We start from the raw sequence: 24,118 nt of genomic DNA, 5'->3' as shown, positions 1-24,118 counted from the left end.
TAGTTATCTTATTTTAAAAGTGTGAAGTGATACGTTGTTTACATCTCGCGCGGCCGCCATTATGGGAACGAAAGACTATCAACAAGTACGGTGTAACAAATACCGTGTGAGGCGAAAACTAGCAAATGGGTAGCCTGCCTGTCCAGCGTCAACTAGAACATTCCTACTAGATATCCAGTTCCGTGTAATTCAGGCTTAAAGTACCAAGAGAAATTCAAATTACAAATTAACGTTACAGTATCTATCACATGTTCATTTCGTATGGTAGTAGAAGTAAGAAAGTTAGTTTCTTGTCATCTTTTACACTTTAAGTACTGAGTTGCAGTACACAACGAAAATCATACGCAAATTTTCAAAAGTGAATGTCGGTTGTCGGACAAGATAGCCTTGTACGTGGAAAAAAATTATCTCGACTTCCACGGACACAAGAGAAGCGTACTTGAAATGAACAATATCACTTGCTGTTAAGTCACTTTCAATTCCATGGAGTGCAAATTATTTCCCTGACAACATGTCAGATACAGAGCACAAAACTTTGTACCCCTTGTTTTTTAACAATAATCCGTCTGGCGACAATATATTTACTGATAGAGGGGGAAATCACATTGTTTGAGCTGAATTGTTACACAACTTGTATCAACAATACTTCATAGAATTTCTTTGTTTCTTCAAACACAGTCGTTCAGAACTGCGCTGAAGGCAATGAGACGAGAGTTGGGAACCTTCAAAGGTTGAATGTAAAATGACCCTTCTTGCACCAAAATGTAGAAAAATGCATACTATGACTTTTAAAAGGCCGAAAAATGACTTAAAAAGTTAAAAAGTTTAAAAAAGACCTTTACTCCAAAAAGGTAAAAAAAATGCCCTAACAAAGGCATCCCAATTTATTCACTTACATGTAAAACACGTTCCTATCTACTTATGCAATGTTTCTGCCTTACCAAAAGAATGATGCATTTGCATCAAAATCCTATCCCTAATTATTACAATTCTATTTTGTTTTGTTTACAGTGATCCCGTATCAAGAATGTGTCCCAGGAGACAAGTGGAAGGAAGCCTGCAATTTCTGTCGTTGCAGTCGACATGGAAGAATACTTTGCACGAATATCATCTGCTCGCAACCACCTGGTAAGATTTCTCAATATAACAGGTGCGGCAGTGAAACGGGCGATTTGGCAACCCTGGAAATAGCAAGTTACGTAAGGAATCAGATAACGGGAGTGGTGCCATCTGGACAACAAACCTTTGCCATTGACACTGATATCGGTGTTCAGTCGAGATGGTGTCGTGGACCGGTGAACAACGCGCTTATGCCGTAAAGGCGTTTCACAAAAACGCTGCGCGGCCACGTAGCTGTCGTTGTTTTTGTGAAACGCCTTTACGGCAAAAGCGCGTTGTTCACCGGTCCACGACGCCATCTCGACTGAACACCGATACCAGTGTCAATGGCAAAGGTTTGTTGTCCAGATGGCACCACTCCCGTTATCTGATTCCTTACGTAACTTGCTATTTCCAGGGTTGCCAAATCGCCCGTTTCACTGCCGCACCTGTTACTTTCATCTCTAGCCTTTAGCTTACTTCGGCCAAATGTTAAGATCTTGCTTCCTTACAAATGACGACATTTGAAGTCCTATCATTATCATATCATCTAGGGATGAACAGATACAGATGCCGATAGGAATGGTATCGGTATCGGAAAATATCGGCTGGAATTTGATTTCCGTTACTTCCCCAGCAGTTTGATATTTCACGGGGTCCGCAAAAATGCCGTGCGCGGAGTTTATTTACCCTGTAATTTTTTGCAAAATTTGATTCTTTAAAAAATATCTGCACCATTTTTGTGCGAAAAAAACTGAATTTTGTGATAACATAACATTCTAATGAAATTCTTGAATATTTTAAACCAAAATCAGGGTGGCGACAGACCTGGAAAACCGGGAAAAGTCAGGGAATTTGAGGTGTCAAAAAAAGTCAGAGAAATGTCAGGGAATTTCGTCTTCATTGACTTTCTTTATTTTTATTTTTTTATTTATTTAAAGATATCGTTATGGAACTCTGCATGGGAACAGGAAATCTCGTTCGTGAGTTTCGGCCTCAACTTTTAGGGCCCTTTTATGCGCAACAGAACCACGGCGCCAGAAACCAGTGATGGCAGGAAGAGAGAGAGAGAGATAAATTTCTCTCGCCGTGGCTTCTCGGCGGGAATTTTAAATTCGAACACTCTTTGGAGGAAACTTGTTATAACTCGGGTACTATGGGAGCAATCTACTTCAGATAACTTTTGTTTTTCTGCTAAAACATCATCGCATGCAACCATGTACAATTCAGAACACCAAACCGAGGAAGAGGGGCTTGGGGGGAGGGGCACGACCCCTGAATTTCAATGGAAAAAACATAAAAATCTGGAGTTTGCCCCCTCTTCTCCCGCTATTTTGGAAAGAAGGCGCGACCTTTAGTATTCTTTTCAAAGAATGGACATTTCTCAAGAGAATGAAACATGTTTATGTTCTTGGGTGCCATACAAGTTGAATAATAAGCCAAAATGTGATTATTATTTTTTTACGAAAAATAGGTAATTTGCATTTTTGGAGGAAAATTGTTATAACTCGGGCACTCTGGGAGCAATCTACTTCGGATAACTTTTGTCTTGCAGCTAAACATCAGAGCATGCAACCGTGTACAATTCAGAACGCCGAACCGAGGAAGGGTGGTTTCGGGGCCGAATTTCAATGAAAAAAAAACAACATAAAAATCTGGAGTTTGCCCCCTCTTCTCCCGCTATTTTTGGGAGAAAGCGCAAACCTTAATATTCTCTTCAAAGAATGGACGTTTCCAAAGAGATTGAAACATGTTTCATGTTCCTGGGTGCCATACAAGTTGAATAATGGGCCAAAATGTGAAAAACTGTTCGGAAATGTGGCATGGATATGTTGCGGAGAGGGGGTAGAGGAGGGGAGGTTGGTCATCAATATGAATTTCCCACGCTTGCTCCAGACCTGTGTCAAGAGTCCACCCAAACATAAGAGTATGAAGGTCCAAAAAGCACATTAATTTCGTAATCAGCACCATGATACCATATGGTATCATTGGGTCAGTACGACCTTACTCTGATGATACCATATGGTATCATCGGGGGAGTAAAGGTTAAGCCTCTAAATATTACGCGGAAAATGCATTGAATTATAATTTTTTCTTGTCCGTATGGGAGTAGTAAGGGGACTTGTCAACAGATGGAGGGGATAAGAGCGGGTGGCACAGTCCGATAGTTGTCGGACGTCGTAGTAAGGCATTTTGTTGGGCAAACTGAAGGAACATGGAAACAAATAGGTTTCATTGATAGATACGATTTTTGTCGAATATCGCCACCCGACAAAGTATCTCACTACAGCATGCGACAGAAATTGCATGGACTGAAATATCCAACAAAAATCGCATGCATAAACAAGAAGAGCTTTAGACTGCAAATATGCTGCTGGAATTTTATTACTCTTCTGGCTCACTTCCCCTTATTTAATGTAGCAGTGCTTACAAAGGTTTTCTTTCATCATCCTGACGTATTACTGGTTTTGCACAAGTTAACATACGTTTACAATGACATTGCACTATTCTTAGATATCAAGAAGAATCCAACCAAATGGGATATATATTGAATACTATCACGAAAAAGTGAAACATAAAACTGCATTGGTGAACGTTATTAAAATTGGCAACCTCAAATTTACTGCAAAACTAGTATTGTAATTAAATTAACGCCACTCTCTGTCCTGTCCGTTTAAACTCGTGAGAGATGGTCATTAATCTATCACTGAGTAAGGTTAATGTCCAATATTTTGAAATAAAATACTAATAATACGTAAATATTTTAATATCATATTTACTCGAACCATTCAATCATAAAAGCAAATCACCTTCTTCTAGAATTGACTTTTCTCTGCCAGCCCTGCTAAATTTTCACTTTCTATCTACTGATTTATACGAGGGGTGGCCAGAAAGTAATTTCCGATTACTAGGGACATTGATTTCTCGCAAACGCCAAAACCATGAAAAATGGTAATTGCTGCGAAGTTATGTTTATGAATGTGCAGTGATGTCTGGACACATTTTTCGACCGTTCGAAATATCGAAATAATGCCAATTTGGTATAAAAGCGGTTTTAGCAATTTTTTTAAAAGAAATGTCCTAAAACAACGAAAAATTGCATGAAATCCAACATTCTTGTCTTTTCTAGGCCATGTTTGTGTACAGAGAACACGTAAGTTTTCCAACATTTTTCTCAAGAGTAAACTATAGAGTTATACGTACATGGAATAATTCCGATAGCCACATTAAATCATGTATTTCCCACGATTTCACACAGGAGCCACATCTTCGTATTTGTCGCACGAGTGTTTTGAATTACCAAGCTAAGTGCGCACCATCGGCATTTGTCGAGCGAGTAATAATGGAGCTCAGTCGTTAGGGTGGCTGACTACTATGCAAGAGACCCACGGTCGATCCCCTGCAGGGGAGAACCGAGATGTTTTCCACCTATTCAAACTGCTCCGGCACCCACCCAGCATCACATGAAGCTGATACCTTGAGGAAACTTTGAGGGATAAAGCTAGCCAGGAGCGTGGTGCTGATCACATCACCCCCCCCCCCACCTTCAGCCGTGATCAAGGAAGTGTGGGGCCCTAACTCCACACCCCTTTACAGCTTCATGGCAAAGTGATGGGGAGCACTTTACTTTTACTTCCTCAAAAATCTGTTCCAACATATCAAACTGTTACGAAAATACGTAGACCATGTGACCTACAATTTAAAATAATAGTTTAAAAGCACTCGGTATATTTGGCAGATAAATGTTCTAAAACAAAAACGCGAATTTTGGGAAACGTAACACTAACAAGTCAAAAAAAGATAATCCCCATTTTTGGTGCCATAATATATCTGTATCTGCCACATGAGATTGATTGATTTTAATTTTTTGGATGCGTCGCCACTTATGGTCATTATGCACCCTTCAGTATATATGGGGAAAATTCCATTATCTAAAATCCTTACCTTAAAATTAAAAAAAGGTGTATGGAAAATAACTTTCCCAAAATAACTTTCAAGATATCAAACTCTCACCAAGAGGCGTAAGCCATGTGACTTACAATTTGAAACAGTAGTTTAAAGACACCATGAAGGTATAATTTCAGTATTTGCGAGAAAATGCGCTAAAATGGAAATGTAAATATTGGGAAAAATAACACCGTATAGTAAAAAATAAAAAAAATAAGAAAATACACCAATTTGAAAAAAAATAACAAAATATCAAGGTCAATACCGATTAGGTATAAATAAAACATGAATATCAGTTGTAATTTATTGCATTAGTAACAGTGAGTCCTAACCTAATTTTCGACATAATCAATACCGTTGTTCTGGCATTTGTCGTAGCATGGCACTAAATTTTGTATGCCCATGGTATATGTGTCTGACAGCAAAGACTGGAACTATCTCTACCGCAGTGCAGCTGTCAAATCCTTGCCCTGCCAGAAACCTCTTCAGTTAAACAAAGAGATGAAAGTCGGTACATGCAAGGTTAGGGCTGTACAGGGAGTGCGATTGCCGGTGGCTGTGCAAAATTCTGAGCGTGCAAAAATCTGATTAGTACAGGCTACATCTGTAGGCTACTTCGCAGTCGGTGGGAGACTGTACTGTATGAGAGCTGCAATCTTTAACCTAGAATTGTCCTAAAACAGCTGCATTGCGACTTTTCCAGATTACAGCTACATGCCACTTCTTCCTGCCCGCATGTGTGTGTCGCTCTCCGGCCACTAGTGCTGCGTACAGGCACCATTGGAACTTTTTTCAGGACGTCCCTCGTGTATATGAACTTTCAAAAGCTGTTATTAACAGAGTGTTCCTATTTTAATATTTGGTTAGCTAAATCAGGTAGCTATATGTATACAATGCAATTCTATAAATTGCTTACGTTAAATTTCTAATACCTACATATCCTTTTCGTCAGCAATAATGGTACAATTGCATGTTGTCAGTTTCACAGTACTTCACTTGGATATACTGTACTGAAGCAGAAATCCCATGTAAGGAAATATGACATTTTCTTTTGTACAATTTAATTGTTTCACTTATATGCAAGAGTTAAGTTATTTGCTTTACAGAGAAGAGAGAAGTAGCTTTATGCATTGAAAAATGAGTCCGCACTTACGGTTCTTGCAAGCAGAGGGTTCCAAACCTCAGTGGAAATATCAACATATAATACCGAGAATGTATAAGGAGACTGATAAATTACAAATTGTATTTCTTAATCAATCACTCTTCACTCTTATCTCATTTAGTCGTAACTTTAAAAATAATCAAGTATTTTATTTTTAACTTACTGCGTATGACAAAATTCCGTAATCCTTCCCTAGCTTGTGAATTGTAATAATTTTCCAAATTCACTATTTTGCAGTTTGAATTCAAATCATAGACAATAGAGAAATTAAGTCAATTTCATAGAAGATAATATTGGTACTTAACAAAACCATACCTGGATCTGTATGAGTTTATTATTTCCATTTGCAAAAACATCGATTTAGTTTAGTTTGTAATTGTCAGGGAAAAATGTAAATTTTGTCCTGGAAAACCTGGAAAAGTCAGGGAATTTCATTTCTGCTTGTTTGTAGCCACCCTGAAAATGTTGGTAAATTGATGTATACAATTAGAGTGAAATTCTTTTCTATTAATCAATATTTTGAACACCCTTTGATATGATTTTCGAAGCACTCAATTTTTATAAAAGTAAATTCTCTGACCATTGCAGGTATATTCCCACAAAATCTCAAGATTTTCCCTTAAACTTTTAACGAACTACACAGTTTCTTCCAATGATTATTTTCTTACATAGAAATTCTATCGGACAACTCGTAAGAATTCTTTAGGCCGTGTCCGAAAGGTGCAAGAACGTTCTTGAAGCGAGTATGGTCTTGAAGTAGTGGACTGGAAGTGAAAGTCTTTCGAATTGCGCTTCGACTGCAGCGCCAAATACGATCAGTAGATAAAGCTGAGTACTCGTTGTCTTCCCCGCGTTACAAACACTTGTTTTTCACCATAGAAATTACATAGCATTTTCAAATGTTCGTACACATACATTTCCACACATTAGAAGAACTTTAACCAACGCTGACCCATAACGTATATTTAACCTGTGTTGCTGGCTTTCTACCTCCGTGAATTTTAACAAATGAACAACGAGTGTGGATATCACGAGCTCTAGTCAGCACCCATCTGTACTGCGAGCTGTGCATTTGCTTACTTCTGCTCTTGGCACTTTCGAACAGTACTAGGTGACGTCACTTCCGTCAAGACCATACTTAAAGTATGTACTTTGTATCTTTCGGACAGAGCCTCCAACCTGCAAAACTTAGCGAAAATGGGGGGGATAGGAGCTGGCAACAATGGACAGATGTTGCAGACGATGTGGTCGTGGGGGTCTCCCTTATCGCAGAACGCGAGGACAACCTTGCATTCCCACATCACCTGGGAATACTTTCATTGTTAGGCTAAATGCCTAAGTGGTTAGGTTAGGCTTGTCAGGTTTAGTTCTTGTAGCATAAATAATACATTTGCAGTGTATTTATGCTAAGAGAATCAAATATAACAGACCTAACCTAACAACGTAGGCAGTCTGACGTCAGAACGCAAGGTTGTCCTTGCGCTGTGCGATAAGGAAGACCCGTTGTCGTGGGGTGAAGGAAAGAGAAACCAAATCTTCACCCGCTGTTCAGAAGTAAGGGATAATGTGGAATTTACTAGATAGCATGAAATTGAAGTATACTGTGAACATTTACTGCATTATACTATATTATTGTGATTTATAACAGTAAAATTTTATTCTTTTCATGTATTTCTTACCGTGCTACCAGATGGATACATTCAAGACCCTTCAGTGAATTACTATCCTTCGTTTAGAGAAAGATCACCTGAAATGTTTGATTATGGATATGGACCTAATTACCCTGGTTACTGGAATTAATATCTTGTTGTATGTTACGGAAAGTTATTGTAAAGTTGTAAACTTGTGTAATTTTAATAAAGGTAACACATATATCCGCTTATATTTACACAATAAAATACAATACCTCAGAAGTACAAAAAAAAATATATAAGTGATTGCATTCATGAACCTTAGGGAGATTTCGCACCTACGGAATAAGTTGCACCTCATACCGAGCTTTCAGACCGGAGCGACTCGTGACATTCGACAAGGGGATTAAGATTCAAACAACAATCTATACACAACCCAACACGTCTAGAAAAGATTCACTGCGTATGCACGATCAACAAACGAGGGACGGCAATGAAACACTCGAACATGAGTCATCTCTGGTAAAGATACAAACAAATGACTAACGAAGAAATTCTGAAACTTCGGTAGACGATATGTGAAATTTCACAACCTCCTGATGCTGTACAGCTCTTATTTCAAAGTAAGTTTGTGTTTTTATCATTTAAGACGACGAAAATGTTCACCAGCGTTGATGATCGTTTGGTTTAGGTAATCAGAGCATAATAAAGCTCTTCTTGATAACTGAGTTTTTAAAGGGGATCGTTGGGCTTGATCCCCCCAGGAATGTCCTTGAAACAAAAAAGCATAGTTCTTGATTCCAACCTTCTTATTTTGTAGAGTACACTATGAAAATACTAAGGTAGAGTCGAATTGAATTGTTGTTCATCACTATTTTCCACGCGAGATGTGTGTGTGTGTGTGTGTGGTGCATACCAAAATACCCTTAGGTACAGGGCTATTCATGTATTCATGTAGACACGCCAGGAGTCCCGGGTTCGATTCTCGGCCTGGGCATGGATGTTGGTGAGTGTCCACTCATCATCATGTCATCACTCATCCCCATCTTCGCAAGTTATCCAAAAGTGGCACAAAAGGCGAAGTAAAATAAAGAAAATCAATCATTCAATGTAGTAAATCGTGGTAAGGTAAGGGAAGATCTGCTTTGCGCCAGGAGACCACGAGTCTTATGTCATCCATTAAATAAGCCCTAATATTTTTGAGAAATAGTGTTTTAAGTTTTGCAATCGCTATTTCTATTTTTCTGAAATGGACAATTGGATGAAAAAGGGAAATATTTGCACTTTGAAATGATTGTGCTTTCTGTTTGTGATAACACTGAGCTATTGTTGTGCTTGCAATTCAATAAACCTGGAACACGTTTAAAAAAAATCGATGACAGAAATAACAACAATTACAGTAATTGTTTTCCCTCGATTCAAATGGTGTTCCATAAGATGTAGGTATTAAGTGACTATGCTCCAAAGAAGTAAGGTTTGTTGTCAACATTACATTACAAATGATCGTGCGACAGGTACTATAATTAACATATCAGTTTGCAGAAAGATCAAGTGGCAGAACATAGTTTCTAACTCATGATAACATTATGATTATCTCAATAGTCACTATTGTTTTGATTCAGGTAAGATAAAAACAATATTCTTTGTGTGTGTTTACACAAGATGTTTTATACTTAAAACCTATTTCCATTGTCAAAGCTACATATTCTGGTATGTGTTCCTTACACACAAGTAGATGAAAGAGGAACTCATTAAACACTATGTTACAGTAGCGGGCAGTTTTAAATTGTAAGTATTCCATTAACATTCAATGGGTTTGAGTTTTTGTTTTAAGTCCACTTAATGCATAGGTAGGCTAATCGGGACTGGTCCTACAGTTTAAAGTAGGATCTGAACCATTGTGTGCCTTCAGCGGGTATTGTACCCGGAACTCCTTCATTACAAGGCGACAATGTTACCACTACGTCATCAGGGAGACCCTAACATTCAATGAGGTCGTTACCACCCAGAAGAGGATGTCCGAAAGGGGACAGAGGAGGCTACAGCCCATACTGAAAAGCAATTTTTATATGAAAATTGAATATTTCATAGATAACCTACAATTTAATTTCAACTATAATACACCGCATTAATTATTATAAGGGTTTTTCCAACAACACATATTAATAATACATTTAATATTACAAGAGATTGATAATTACAAGCACTAGTGGTGCAGATTTGTTGCAGGAACTTCAGAATTGAAATTCAAGCAATGATTTCGGAGGGGGAGGGGGAATAGCACCACTCTGTGCAAAAAAAAAATGCCTTGAAGGGCGTCCGACTGTCACGTGGGAGACCCGGGTTCGATCCCGGGGTGGGTGATCTAAGATGGGAATTTTTCCGGCATTGTCCCGGCGTAAAGCGGCTCTAGGGTTCACCTCAAATCAATGGGTACTTGGTGGAAACCCGGGTGGGGGGGTAAAGGCTGTCGGAGCGTGGTGCGGATCACATCATCTCCAAAATTGTTGAGATCGAGAATGTGTGGGCCCTAACACCATATCCCCTTTCATGGCACGGTGCTAGTGGGGAACTTTACCTTTAGCTTGCCCCTTCTTGGAAATAAGGCTACCACATGTTATATTGTATATGTTATCGTAAACAAAAAGATACGTTTCAAAAGAAGTAGCGGGCTCCGGTCTCGAAAGCCAGAAAACAGCGGCGATGGGACTTGACGTGCTGACCTCTGTTCACACAATGGAAAAGCCGTTTTGCAGGTGCTGGAGAGCTGTTGCACCGTAAAGTTTAGTTTGTAAGTTCTATGAGTTCTGTCATGGGCAAAATGATGTCATTGCGCATAAGATGGTTCAATAGCCGTTACTAGTCTGTTTTCTTGCAGCAACTTTAACAATGATAACAGGACAATACATACTTATATATCTATTGAGAATCATTATTAACTTCTGTCATTTGTGGCGGAGTGGTTAGCGTACCGCACTAGGAAACAAAGATCCCAGGTTCGAAACTTAGCTAAGCCCCGACAATACATACTGGTTTTCCTTTCTTCTATTTCATCTATTGGCTATTTATCACATGGGAGCTTTCAGACCGAAGCGACAAGCGGCACGTGTCACTTGGAAACAAACGACCAAAAATAAGTGTAACCTTTCGTACCGGAGTAACACGACAAACTGCACTCGGACTGGACCGTTTTGTCAATAGCTGTCACCATATCGCTTCGGTTATGTTCCGTTTCAATTTGTTGCTTTCTTTTCCTTCAGATTACACAATCGACATTTGGACAGCAAGCAGTGAGCACAGCCAAAGCTCTGACTCAAGCTTCAAGCGGAGATGGATCTTACCCAAGCTTCACTGGTAAGCTAGTTTACCCAAATGAACACTTTATATCCTCTATAATTGTTCGTTTAACCATCCAAGTTTTCATTGCTTGTCGGGATAAACAAAATCACTGATTAAGAAAATAATTGCTTTCGTACTAGGATAGTGGTGTTTACAAATAAAAGCAACATTATACAAAATAACATGGCACATCCATGCAATTAAAGACCACGCTTTGATGTATGATATAACAATGACATAGAAAGAGTAAAAATAATACTCTTAAGAACTTTGGTTAAAATTTCATAACATAAACTAAACAGTCATTAATGATTACACCCGATTATTAGTAACCCTTGTATTTTTTAAAAAAATAAAATATACATATAGTTGCTTTGTAAATTATTAATTTCCTTAAAACATTTTAATTTTCTCATTATCCTTGACAGATGATAGCTATTATTATGAGCCGAACACACTCGGAGTTCTGGAATACAGTGAGTACATACGTTTACTTGACTTCTAAATTTATTCCAAATCTTTATTTCTAAGTTTGATTGATTGATTTGTTGTTGTTTTAAATCCACTTTATGCACAGTGAGGCTAATCGGGACTGGACCTACAGTTTAAAGTGGGTTCCGATCCACTGTGCTAATGTATATTTTAATTACACAATTTTTAAATGAATCGAAACATTTGATTTTCACGAATACAGAACGGGTATATTTTAAACATACATGAATTTACATGAATATTTTAAATAAATAATACATTTTGAAAATAGTAATTGTGACGAACATTACCTACATATATTCTTCTCTTATCAATTTTTGTATTTCTCCATTACACATACATATGTACGTGTGTGTGTTTATATATTTCATAACTAAATATTGCTAATTTTCATGCTTGATGTTAATTATCATTATTACTATTATTCAAAGTTTGGGGCTATTTCCGTGAAGGATTTAATGCCTAAAAATCACCTCCTTGCACACTCTTGATAATTACTGTCACGTATTAAGTTTGTGTATAATAAGAAATTTGTAAAAAAATCATTATTTATTGTTTAATTGCCTGTGGTAAGATTTATAATTATTTTAAACAACAATTGGTAAATCAAAAGAGTTGATATGCTAGTGATTTGTAAATTTATATTCATTGAAAATATACTACTAGACTGTATATAGCATATTAAAATATATGTTAATGAACCGAACATGTGGACATTTCACAGTTGGTGGTCGCTCTAGACGGAAGAGTTTTGTTTAGAAAGTAAAAAAGAAACTTTATCTTTCAGCTAATCTAATACTTGATGATACGAGAGACATGAAAAATAAGGTGGCAGATCTCAAATCGACAAGTAAGTATGTTAAAGTACATCATCCACTAATACTCGTCTAATCCCGTCGAGAAGAAAATGTCGGAATTCTGCTTCCTGTGAAATTAAACGACACAACCCCCGCTACAGTGCGCCGCGCCGAAACACCCTGAAGCGACTTAAGCCTGGTCCACACATTATGTTTTGTCTTAAGTCTTGCATAATTATGCCAGAGGGGCCAAACAAAACATTACGTGTTGACGCCAAGTTTGACGTCTTGTATGAACTGAATGAGGTTTGACCAGAGAGTTGGAGCTTTTTCAAGCAAAACGTTACAAAAACGAGTAATAAGTTAACTAAGTGCTACATAACATGGGGTCATATGAAAATGTCGGACAAACTTACATATAGCTTCATATGTTTATGGTATGATGCGGCTTAGAGATTGTTTAGATATTATGGTTGTATACTCCAGGTCCTTGCAGGTCCTTCCAGTAGTTGGAAATCGTAATGTAGACGTGATCTCACATGGAAGGTGTCTTGTTTTTCAATTTCTGGGCTTACTAACGTTAATAATTTGCAGTAGGTGTCCATATTCATACGTAAATTACTATGACAATCTTCCGGTTCTTGCAGTAATTCACGGACAAAACTGACTGGTGAGAATTTACGCCTCTTAAGAGAACCGCGAGCGACGGATTTTTTTTATTTCGATGTTACCACACGCACTCAAATTATACTTATCAATAGTGCTTCATCCATGGTGAAAACTGTGAGAGAGCATGAACAGTGTAGCCGTGTGTCTTGCGTCAAACTTACATTATCATACAAGACGGACTACAAAACATTACGTGTGGACCAGGCTTTATGGAATTTGGTTGGTTGATTTGTTGTTTTAAGTCCACTTTATGCACAGTAAGGCTAATTGGGACTGGACCTACAGTTTAAAGTGGGATCCGAACCACTTGTGCCTCCACCGGGTATCGAACCCGGGACCCCTTGATTACAAGGCGACGACGCTACCACTGCGCCATCGGGGAGGCTTTATGGAATTTCCATGCCAGAAATCTGGACGTTTCTACGGAATTTGTTTTCCCTCTGGCGACGCCTCCGATTCCCTATCGTGTCACTTCGGCTGTCTTCGTGCAGTTCCGGCGTTCGTTGTAGAGATAAACAAAATATTTTGATTGATTGATTGAGTTGGTGTTTTAAGTCCACTTTATGCACAGTAAGGCTAATCGCGACTGTCGGGACTGGACATACAGTTTAAAGTGGGATCCGAGCCACTATGTGCCTCCACCGGGAATCGAACCCAGGACCGCTTGATTACAAGGCGACGACGCTACCACTCCGCCATCGGGGAGGCGCATAAACAAAAGGTAAATGCTATACTCTGTCCGGGCTATCTCTCTGGAGCAAGCGAACGAAAACAAGTGTCTGCGTAATTAGTGACGCGAGACGGCAATAAACAGTGAGAGGGAATGGGATTGCGTGGAGGGAGAGGACTATATTTACCAGCCCTCGCAGTAGCGTGTACTGCTTCGCTCTACCCACTCGATTCTCCTCCACCACCTTCTCTGACGCTGTGCGCGGCCTTGCTCCACAGATAGGTGGGACAGAGTATACAATACCCCAACACACGGCAATTCGGAAGGACATGGTGAGGTATGTTCTACGCTGTTTCGAAAATCCACGCTTTAGAAAGAAAATACTAAGTACAGAAAAAACACAAGGAAAAATACTGCAAAACTAGGACAAAAACCATAGTTTGTAGAGCTTAGACTGGAACAATAGAGAAATATAAAATGAAATAATCAGAAAACAAACCAGCTTCAATATGAAGGAAAATTATTTGGCAATATTTTCCATACAATATAATCTCCCGTTTGAAGTCATTGTTTGCTCAAGGTTAAGTCATGTAGTGTTGCCAGATCAAGTAATGTATCAAATTGCAGGTGCATAAGATACTGGAAATCACAATAAACCCACTTAGGGATTAGTGGTTTGGTATCTAAAAGTAATTTAACACCTTGTTAGGTGAGAGAACTGATGTTGTTTACACAAGTCAACAATTGCTGCCACAAAAGGTTTTACATTTCGCGAGAGTTTCGTTTTTCATTTAGCTTTCTTCGTATTTACACATCAACCAAAAATATAGTTATATATGACACAGAAAGAAAGGGAAATACATTTTGGCTGTTAGTTTAACCGGAAAAGTAGTATAAGAAATCTAAAATACGACCGTTATTGTCATATGTTTGTTATTTTGTAAAGGCATCTGGATGTAAGCTATTCATAGCTGGGGTTGGTACGCCTATCTCGCGCACGGGACGCTGGGAAATAGTTACACAACATGGCGGCACCCTTACAGGAGTGCTCCAAGCTGGAGCAGCGAAGTGTCGTGAGATTTTTGTTGAGTGAAGGCGTAAAACCGATAGAAATTCATCGCCGTATGACAGTTCAGTACGGTGACAACTGTATGAGTCGATCACAAGTTTACGAGTGGGCTGAGAAGTTCAAACAGGGCATAACCAGTGTTGAAGATTCTCCGCGTCCAGGTCGCTCTGTCACTGCAGTCACGGAAAGCAACTGCTTAAATGGAGGACTTGATACGGGAGAACCGGTGTATTACTGTCAGTGAAATTGCTTCCCAGATGGAAGCATAATGTAAACAGTACGACCTACTTCAATCTTTGCGCGAAAAAACTGAAACGTGGTCTGGTGTCCACTGGTGTGATTTTGCTCCATGACAATGCGAGACCACACACAACCAGTGCCACATTGTCTACCATTGAGGACCTCCTAAAGTTTTAGTGCTTACCCAAGTTGGCCACTCTAGGACTTTGATAAAATTCAAGTATAATTCTCGGTTTTCAAGGCGAACTTTCCAAAAATTCAAGGGTATACAAGCAGATGTATTCTCTACATCAACGTATTACGAATCTCACCATTAACACATATGCACACACAAATATATTAACAACATAAAGGGTCTGTGTTATTCCAATGTATCCAAAAATTGTAAATCAATTCAATTAAACGGTACATATGTTTATAATATTTAATTTAAGCTACGGAGTTTACATTTGCAATTCCACATATTCACACTCGAAATACATCTTCAAACAGAAGTGAACTTCAAACTAAAATTTGTCTATTCAACTCTAGGATATCTTATCTTGCAATAATCTTTCGTCTGTCATGTAGACTGTTCTGCAAAAGACACTAAAAAAGTAAACGGATTGAGAGAATTCTGTTTTAATTCCCCCGGAGCTTTCTTTTCCTTCCTCGATAAAAATAAAACCTATACTGTGAAAAACTTGTCTCAGGGCATTTATAAATATGTATAAATTCAATGGGACTTCGATTAATAAAATTTGCAATTTTTCACATACACGGAGAAAAATTCACGCATAATTCCCGGAATGCAAGGAATTCCCGGTGACTAGCCACCCTGTTACCCCACCCTCCATATTCGCCCGATCTCGCACCTTCCGATTTCCACACCTTTGGCCCACTCAAAGATGGACTAAGTGGATCGAGGTTCCAGAATGACGACGAAGTCCAGTCAGCGGTGCATGAGTGGTTACGCATGCGTCCAATTTTTTATTTCCTGTGGAATCAGTGCCCTTATCAAGCGCTGGGGTAGCTGCATTGAACTAGTGGGGGAGGGGGGGGGGGGCGGGGAACTATGTTGAAACATAGTATTGTTGTTCTTTTGGTGCTTGTAATAAATATTTGTTACAACCTACGAGGGGCGTTCAAGTCAATCGGGGACTTTTTTTTTCAGGTTTAACTAGACGCCTAGGCTGGAGGTTTTGTATGCAGTAGGATCTGGCAACTGTGTGCTGTTACTGGTAGGCGGCGCTCATATCCCACGCTTCTGCATAGACCGTTATTCAAGATGGCGGACAACAGTGTGAACGTCTACATGGAACAGCTTGTTGTGATGAAGTTTTTAGTGAACGAGGACAGAAAACCTGCTGAAATGTACAGAAGACTTCAGGCTCAGTACGGTGATGAGACACTCTGTCGCAGTAAGACATTTGAATGGTGTAAGCGCTTCAAAGATGGCCCTATCTCTATTACTGACGATCCCGGTCGTGGTGGATCACAGCCCACGGCAGTCATTCCTGGGAACATTCAGCGCGTGGAATGTGTCTTTTCGAATAAACAGGGGATTATTCACGTTGATTTTTTACCCCATGGTGTGACTATCAACAGTGAGTATTACTGCCGTGTTCTGCGTGATGTTCATAAGAGTTTACGGAAGAAACGTCCGGATTTCATCACAAAGGGTGTTCTCTTTTTGCAAGACAATGCACGACGGCATACCGCTCAACGCACATTCCAAACATTCCAGGAAATCGGCTGGGGGACATTACCAGCCCCCCCCCTCTATAGTCCTGACGTAGAGCCAAGTGATTTTCACCTGTTTGGCCCCCTGAAGGAATTCCTTGCAGGAAAACATTTCAACACTGATGATGAAGTGAAGAATGCTGTCCTACAATGGTTCCGCCGTAATGATAAATCTTTCTATGCCGAATCATTCCAGGCGTTAGTTAAACGCTGGGATAAGTGTATAACTGTAGCAGAAGGTTATGTGGAAAAATAAATCCAGTTACCACACTTTGAAATTTGTTCTTCTATTTCTTACAAAAAAAGGTCCCCGATTGACTTGAACGACCCTCGTATTTCCGGCTATATATTGAATGAGCCTTGTATCAATGGACTGCTTGTCTACTTACAGTTCCACTCCAAAAGGATAGGTTTTTGTTTGGTGAACACTGGATGAAACGTAAGTACCGATACATATATATTTGGACAAACAAAATATGTTTCAACTTCAGCTAGAATGTTTAAAGCAAATTCTGTGTATTCCTACTGTTTTTGCTCTGCAAGAACCGAGGTTTCATGTTTGTATGTATGTTTTGTCCAGCTGTAGCTCATACAGTGGCGATTCCTCCATGTAGGAAGTGAGGAACTTCCTACAGTTTTATTTATATTTATTTCCAGTTTTCTACTTTTTAAGAGTTTAATGAGCGTTATAAAATTTTGAGCGCAATCAAGGTTCGCTACTCGACTGTCAAGAGTCAATGTGCTAGCTATCACCCGCTCGTTCCAGATCTGTTGCCCAAAGACGACCGTCTTTGCCTGCCGCTGAGGAACCTTTCTCGTCATCCTACAGGCAGATGGGTGAGGGGCAGTGCAAGGGAGGGCGGGGGTTCGCGGGGGGTTGCCCAGTTATACGGTCCGCGAGTAAGGTCCCGTGGGTTCCTCAACAGTGATGCCAACTCTAGCATAATGGTTGTAAACCTAGCAAAATTTGAACTTCATTAACACCTAGCACTCTGTGTTTGACATAATGGAAAATCCAGCATCATCTCAAAAACGGGCGTCTCTGGGAAACAGAGAAGAATTCTAATGAAGATATTTTGAGGAAATATTTATTTTTAAGAAAATCTCCAGATCTTGTTTGTACTTCTCTAGCGGACTTGTTTCAAACAAAAGGAGGTATGCCGACTAAGGGACAAGCTTTTACAGGCCCTGATCCATCCTCTTGTTTTCATCTATTCTTTATCCTCCCCGATTTAACAAGGGAGAAACATTGAAGAGGTTTTCTCGGGCAATCAGCCAGGTGATTTCCGGAAAGGCTTCCGAGCTTTCGAGAGCTAACGTCACTCTCATCTTCAGGGAATGAAGTGCAGAGAACATTTCATAAAAGGAAATCGGTAGAAAGAGTTGGAGGTCACAAATAAAACAAACGGACGCCGTTACCAGTCATGGGATTTTCTTCAACTTTTTTCAAGCACTATGCTAAACCCATTTTATTGAATGGTCGAGATTCCTAATGTTGCTTAACTACAATAAATAATAATCAATAATGCAGTTCACAACTCCAAAATAGCAAAATAAAATTGAACTTAAAACTACTACAGTCATGAGAAAGCGTAGTTTACGAGTTGATACAGCACCTTTTCTTAATCCACACATGACAGGCAGGGAGGGCCTGCAGCTAACATTACAAATCCAATGGCTAATCCAAGATACAGGCGATACATGACACTGTGTAATTGAACGCATTTTCGAAAACTTTCCTCGATCTGTTTCCATAACTTCCTACTCCCCAAAAATTCCACGAGTCGCCACTGAGCTCATATGCATTCTGCTAGTACTTGTTAGAGTACCAGAAGTGCTAGTGATGTATGTCTAAGCGTAAGCATCGATTGTTTATATTTACGTGTAGACAATGCATAATAAGTAATACACATAGGCAATATAATCTATAAATCTAAGTAAATAACATGGCGGCCGGCGTAAGATTAACAATAGACATCGAATAAGTCAAACATAATTATCTTTACGTTTCTGTGGTTGAAAAAGTGTGAGTTTGCATTCTTCATTACTATTATGAACAATTTTATGCGAAGCATCAATCACAACATATGAAATAGTCTCCTGATTAATGGGAAAATGTACTGCTTTTCTCTCACAATTACCACGTGTTTTTGCAACATTTTTCTTCTCCAAAGCAGTTCATGCTTGACGGAGAATGTGAGTATTTTTGGTTGCAAATAGGAATGTTTTGAGCTGGATACAAGTCAACTTGATTAAAAAGTAGCACTTTTCCTTCAACAGCGTTTCAAATTAGTTTCTAGCGTAGATTTTTATCATCGTCTACGTGACATTATGTAAATTATAAGCGAATGCAATGAACGTAGATGTAATGCAGATTACATGTAGTCACAGACACTACATAAGAATGAATCACAATACTTGGAATTTTAACAGGACGAATTTGCAATGTCCTACATACAGTACCGAATCTGTGTATTTGAAAGTAGATGTATACATTTTTGGGGTTGTTTTGTTTGCAGTGAACATAATTTCAACTCTCAAACTACACGTCTATGGGATTGTAGGATTTTATAATGTATACATAGTATTCCATGAGACCAGAATCATTTATCAAGTCATGATTCCCATAATTGTTTGGTGTTCGAGGCCATTTATGGGATTTAAAACACATAGAAGTTTGTATTACATGAAGGAGAATAGTTACAAAATATGTTACAAATAAATCAGCTGCAACGAAAAGCTAACAATTCATCTACAAACAACGTTATGTTGGTTAATTTCTATACGCTCTATCTTTCTTCCAGTTCATGGTACAAATGTCAATCAGGAAGATCTTTTGGAACATTTCACCACCGAACACCAAGAACCTTTGGAAATTCCGTACCTACTGCCACAGGTACCAGGGAAGCCAACTGTTAAAATACCTTTCGTGACTCCTGACTTGGACATGCAATTCATCATGTCTCCGCTAGGTGTATCTGAAGATACTATTTGGCCGAGTACTCCAACTTCACTTTCTCAAGGTCAAATGACCGAGAGCCAAGGTATTGGAAACAGCGCACACCTTGAGCAAGAAGGCTCTCCTGGGTTTGGTGCAGGAGATGGTTCTCTTTCGGAACTTCCTGGAGTGTTTGGTGCAGTACCAGCAGGCTTTGCAAAAGCAGAAATGGATGAAAGAAACGAACCTGGTGCTGGAGCCGGTGCAGGAGCTGATGAGCCAAGAGTGAATCCTACCAAGAAAATACTTGAAAGTTTAAATTTAGGATTTCCATTGCCCGCTTCTCTCTATGGCAGTTCTGATGAAGAAATAGCCAATGCACGGCATGGGAATCGAAGATTGGGTGCTCGAAAAGGTGCTGCTGGTCGATCCTCTTCAAGAGGTAAACCCAAAGTAAACATTAGATCAAATACTGGTTCCATTACATACGCTGATGATCCATCAACATCCAGCAAAGATTCAACCATTGGTACTCGTCAGTTTACTCTTGATCCGTCCCATTTTGTAAACCCTGGTACGTTTCCTGGAAGTTCGAGTTCCAGTTACCCCACCTCTTTCCATCCTTTATCTGATCTAATGGCTGGAACCAGTGCACCAGTAGAGGTTTCAGGCATGAAAAGTACACCGGGTTCTACTACTCAAAGTGGATCAGACACACCTCAAAATCACGATATAGTTCCTGGCACACCTGATACAGGTACGTTAAATGAACACATGATATTAAACTTTCTAACTACATACATTATAAATTTCAACATATGATTGGAACGCTTTCGCAGAAATTTAGGGAGACTTTAGACCGAAACGACAAGCTACAGGAGACATGTATTGCTTGGAAACCAACCACCAGAAATAAATAAATGCAACCCACAGTTTAAAGTGGGTTTGATTAATTGATTGATTGAGTTGGGTGTTTCAAGTCCACTTTATGCACAGTAAGGCTAATCGGGACTGGACCTACAGTTTAAAGTGGGATCCGAACCACTTGTGCCTCTACGGGTATCGAACCCGGAACCCCTTGATTACAAGGCGACGACGCTACCACTGCGCTATCGGGGAGGCCAGCTTCAGTTGCATTTATTACTGAGAGTTTGCTTCCAAACGACGAGTGTCGCTTCGGTCTGAAAGCTCTCTCCGTGTCGCTTTGGTCTGAAGCTCCTTAAGCGAAAAATGCGGCTTTACTAGGAATTGAACCTGGTTATCTGACATATCGTACCATTGTTCTACGGTAAAGTAAAGTTCCCGTGCATGTACCATGAGGACATTCTCGATTTCGGCCATTTATGGAGGTGATGTGATCAATATCACGCTTCAGCCGCCTTTACCCAGTGATTTGAGGCTGGATGAGCCCTAGAGCCACTTTATGCGGGGACATGGTCGGAAAAATTCCGATCTTAGATCACCCACCCCGGGAATCGAACCCAGGTCTCTCGCGTGGCAGTCAGACGCCCTACCGACTGGGCCACGGCGGCTCTATCCATTGTTTACGATTTTTAATTTTTTTTCCGTGCATTTTAATTATATTGTTCTTACCCCTTTCCAATTTCTTATTGTACTCTATAATTTCTCAATGCAACAACGCAATCCATGTCTTACTCTGGATTCGAACCCGGGTTCGAGACCTGTCATCATAGCGCTCTGCGCTAATCGCACCGTCAAGGAGTGCTCTCTAGATTGTTTGGTTTAGATTTTTTAAATGTGCAAGAAAATTCGATATTCTACTAAACACAAGCACAAAATTTAACTAAACACGTCGTTCCAATGGGAAAATACTTATCAATAGTTCTGTTGTTAACGAACATTAATGTATCAGTTTCATTATGTACATTCATTCATCTTCAGGGATGATTCATGATGCTGAATCAGAGAAAAGTGATTTCGGAGTAAAGTATGGCCGTACTTTTGATGGAGACCCTGAGCATGGACCAGGGGATGGAGCTTCTAATGAAGTTGTGGCCAATGACGAGATTAAATTGGAACCCATGACACACAATGATAGTCCACAGGAGAAAAATAATTTTTACACGAAAGGTGAAAGTAAAACCACGCAAGGCATAGGTACTTGGCACACTTTCGATGAACATTTAAGAAGAATGGGTAAGTACCATTGGCGTATACACCCCTCACAAAAAGTTTGCAATATTGTTATATTAGGCAATAGGTGATAGGCACGCTGGCATATGTCGACGAAAGCACAAGAACGTCCAACAGACACAGACAACATTTATGTTGTTGCATTACAAAGCTGTGCCAATCACCTAATGCCTAATATAACAATATTCCAAACTTCTTGCAAGGAGTGTATTTTTCTCCATGTTGACTTTCATGTTATGCTCTTTATCTCCGAATAAAACTATATTACAACTTTCTCTTGTATGCAAAGAAAAACACGAATCATCACTTGCTTTTATCTGAAAGTTTTGCCAAGGAGGCCCTGGTTCGATCTCCTGTCGAGCAACAGCAACTCTAACCTGTGCAGATCTAGTCCCGGTTAGTCTAAGCATAAATTGCGCTTATGAATTAAAAATCTACCAATAAATCCGTAAATTTCCTTAAAGTACACTCTAGTGTTTAGTGCTCTTCATAAATTCTTGCCATGATGATTTTCAAAATGGTAGCTACTATTGTGAAAATTACAATATGTTCAAATCACCTTAAATCAGGTGTTGAAAAATGTACTGTATTTGTGGAGGTGATGTGATCGGTTACACCTAGCTACCCATTTAGTAGAGGCTGGGTGAACCCAAGAGGCACTCCATGTAATTAGGTACGTTTAAAGTAATATTGTTACATTAATTTTATTCTTTGAGTCTGCTTGAAATATTAAACTTCAATGTAACTGAAGAAATGCAAAGCTTATCATTGTAAATAGCAATTTTATTCTGATGATTTTTTTTTTATGTATGATAAAACGAAAATTCAAACGCACCGGGCATTCACTAATTCCTTTTCTCAATGCAGAAAAAGCCAATGCAAATTGCAAACCTGGAGAAAGAATGATAAAACCATGTGCTATTTGTTTCTGCCAATCAGACTCAACCATGTCTTGTAGGAGGCGGAAAATTTGCGCGCCTAAATCAAGTAAGTATATAAAAATAACAAACTAAAAGCAACTAAGTTAAATAGGAAAAACTAATTCAAATAGTAAATTCTTATGGTCTGGTTATGTTGATAGTGTGGAGGATTATTTTCTTTTACAGTAATTGCTTGCTGATATATAATTTACGTACACACACACACACATATTTATATTCACATACATACATGTATACCCATACACAGATGGTGAGATATTGAGCCAAACATGTATTTTGTACGGATTTTAGTTTCTACCTATGGAGCACTGATTTTAATTTTTCGAGGTGTTTTAGTTTATTGTTGACAAGGAAGTACTTGTTCTTTCAATTCACTTCTCTTAAATTCCTGTGTTTCAACTTAAATGGTTTGTTTCCCCGCATGAAGACAAGGATTCAAATAATCTCAGTGCTGACAGACATATTATAAACTCTAATAAACAAATATGTCACGTGTATATATACACAAACCATCATTTATCGAGATATTTTCTTACTTTTCAGCTCAAGGTGAACATCCTGAAAATTCAAAGACGCAGCAACTTTTCTTGTAAAATATGAAATGCTTAGGCATTTATGAATTACGCGCTCACTGTTCTACAAGTGTGTTAAAGAGCATGACTGCTATTGTCTTGTTTTGTGATGCCTACTATGTACGTTCATTAAAATGCAAATTTTGAGTACAATGTGCTTTTTATTGTAATCTTAGATGTGATGAAATAGTACAGACGAATTAGGAGGATATGACAAATAGTAAATAAAATTCCCAACATTTTAACATCCTATGTGCAAATTTGTGATTTTTTACAGCATACGAATGCACCTGATAGAGATAAATGTACTGTAGTATGATTTGAGATCGTTCAAACTTTCATGTAAACAACTTCCTTACCAGTTTACTACTTGTACACAGTAAAATCCGAAACCACTCATGAACAAAGGAAAGCACAGTTCCAAAACTTCTCCAAAATACATTTACTTGAGTTATACATAGATTCCTACAAGCCGAATATCCAATAAATATTGTACTACAAGATGTAAAATTAGTAAATATTGACGAACAGCAGTGGCTAAATCAGACTTTCTGGTCTGCGTTGACTACTGGATGGCTCTTGAAGATCTGGGTAGAAAATCTGATATTCAAATTGTTATTACGTCACGTAAACAATAATTGCAAATTCTAATGTTTATTGCAAAAGTACTAAGTTC

The 24,118-nt window shown here is 38.9% G+C and overlaps 2 protein-coding genes and 1 long non-coding RNA gene across 13 annotated transcripts in view; 2 read left to right on the top strand and 1 right to left on the bottom strand.

Annotated features, from left to right (window-relative positions):
- The window catches only part of LOC145991219 (uncharacterized), a 50,707-nt gene extending 42,627 nt beyond the window's left edge, over positions 1 to 8,080 (top strand). For 8 of the 9 annotated variants that reach the window (XM_083127169.1, XM_083127173.1, XM_083127167.1 and 5 more), the window contains 3 exons: positions 1,012 to 1,128; positions 4,229 to 4,252; positions 7,899 to 8,080. In XM_083127169.1, coding sequence (XP_082983295.1) covers positions 1,012 to 1,128; positions 4,229 to 4,252; positions 7,899 to 8,008 — 251 coding nt within the window. In that variant the 3' untranslated portion in view covers positions 8,009 to 8,080. The remainder of the gene's footprint in view (positions 1 to 1,011; positions 1,129 to 4,228; positions 4,253 to 7,898) is intronic. The other variant, XM_083127165.1, reaches the window with a different exon arrangement.
- The window catches only part of LOC145991227 (uncharacterized), a 140,208-nt gene that overhangs the window by 92,821 nt on the left and 23,269 nt on the right, over positions 1 to 24,118 (bottom strand). The gene's annotated exons all lie outside the window — the stretch shown is intronic.
- LOC145991224 (uncharacterized) lies at positions 9,272 to 23,584 on the top strand. Of its 3 annotated transcripts, none has more exons than XM_083127183.1 (9): positions 9,272 to 9,313; positions 11,100 to 11,193; positions 11,607 to 11,654; positions 12,458 to 12,520; positions 17,229 to 17,276; positions 19,642 to 20,532; positions 21,678 to 21,932; positions 22,797 to 22,916; positions 23,414 to 23,584. In XM_083127183.1, exons 1-9 carry the CDS (start codon positions 9,296 to 9,298, stop codon positions 23,461 to 23,463), a joined length of 1,587 nt encoding a protein of 528 aa, XP_082983309.1. In that variant the 5' UTR covers positions 9,272 to 9,295; the 3' UTR covers positions 23,464 to 23,584. The 3 variants fall into 3 exon arrangements, with proteins under 3 accessions (XP_082983309.1, XP_082983308.1, XP_082983311.1); XM_083127182.1 differs by lacking the exon at positions 9,272 to 9,313 and adding an exon at positions 9,317 to 9,461; XM_083127185.1 differs by lacking the exon at positions 9,272 to 9,313 and adding an exon at positions 9,564 to 9,627.

This window comes from Lepisma saccharinum, chromosome 8 (assembly GCF_977018435.1).
Source record: "Lepisma saccharinum chromosome 8, izLepSacc3.1, whole genome shotgun sequence".
NCBI classification, from domain to species: domain Eukaryota; kingdom Metazoa; phylum Arthropoda; class Insecta; order Zygentoma; family Lepismatidae; genus Lepisma; species Lepisma saccharinum.
Note: the sequence above shows the minus strand (reverse complement) of the source record. Positions and strands in the feature narration are given on the sequence as shown.

Bases quoted from the DNA above. Each gene is read 5' to 3' on its own strand.
- LOC145991224 (XM_083127182.1), top strand. From the start codon at position 9,426: ATGATTATCTCAATAGTCACTATTGTTTTGATTCAG. The intron at 11,194-11,606 runs GTAAGCTAGTTT...TATCCTTGACAG, and splicing joins ATCTTACCCAAGCTTCACTG to ATGATAGCTATTATTATGAG. The intron at 12,521-17,228 runs GTAAGTATGTTA...GTCTACTTACAG, and splicing joins GGCAGATCTCAAATCGACAA to TTCCACTCCAAAAGGATAGG.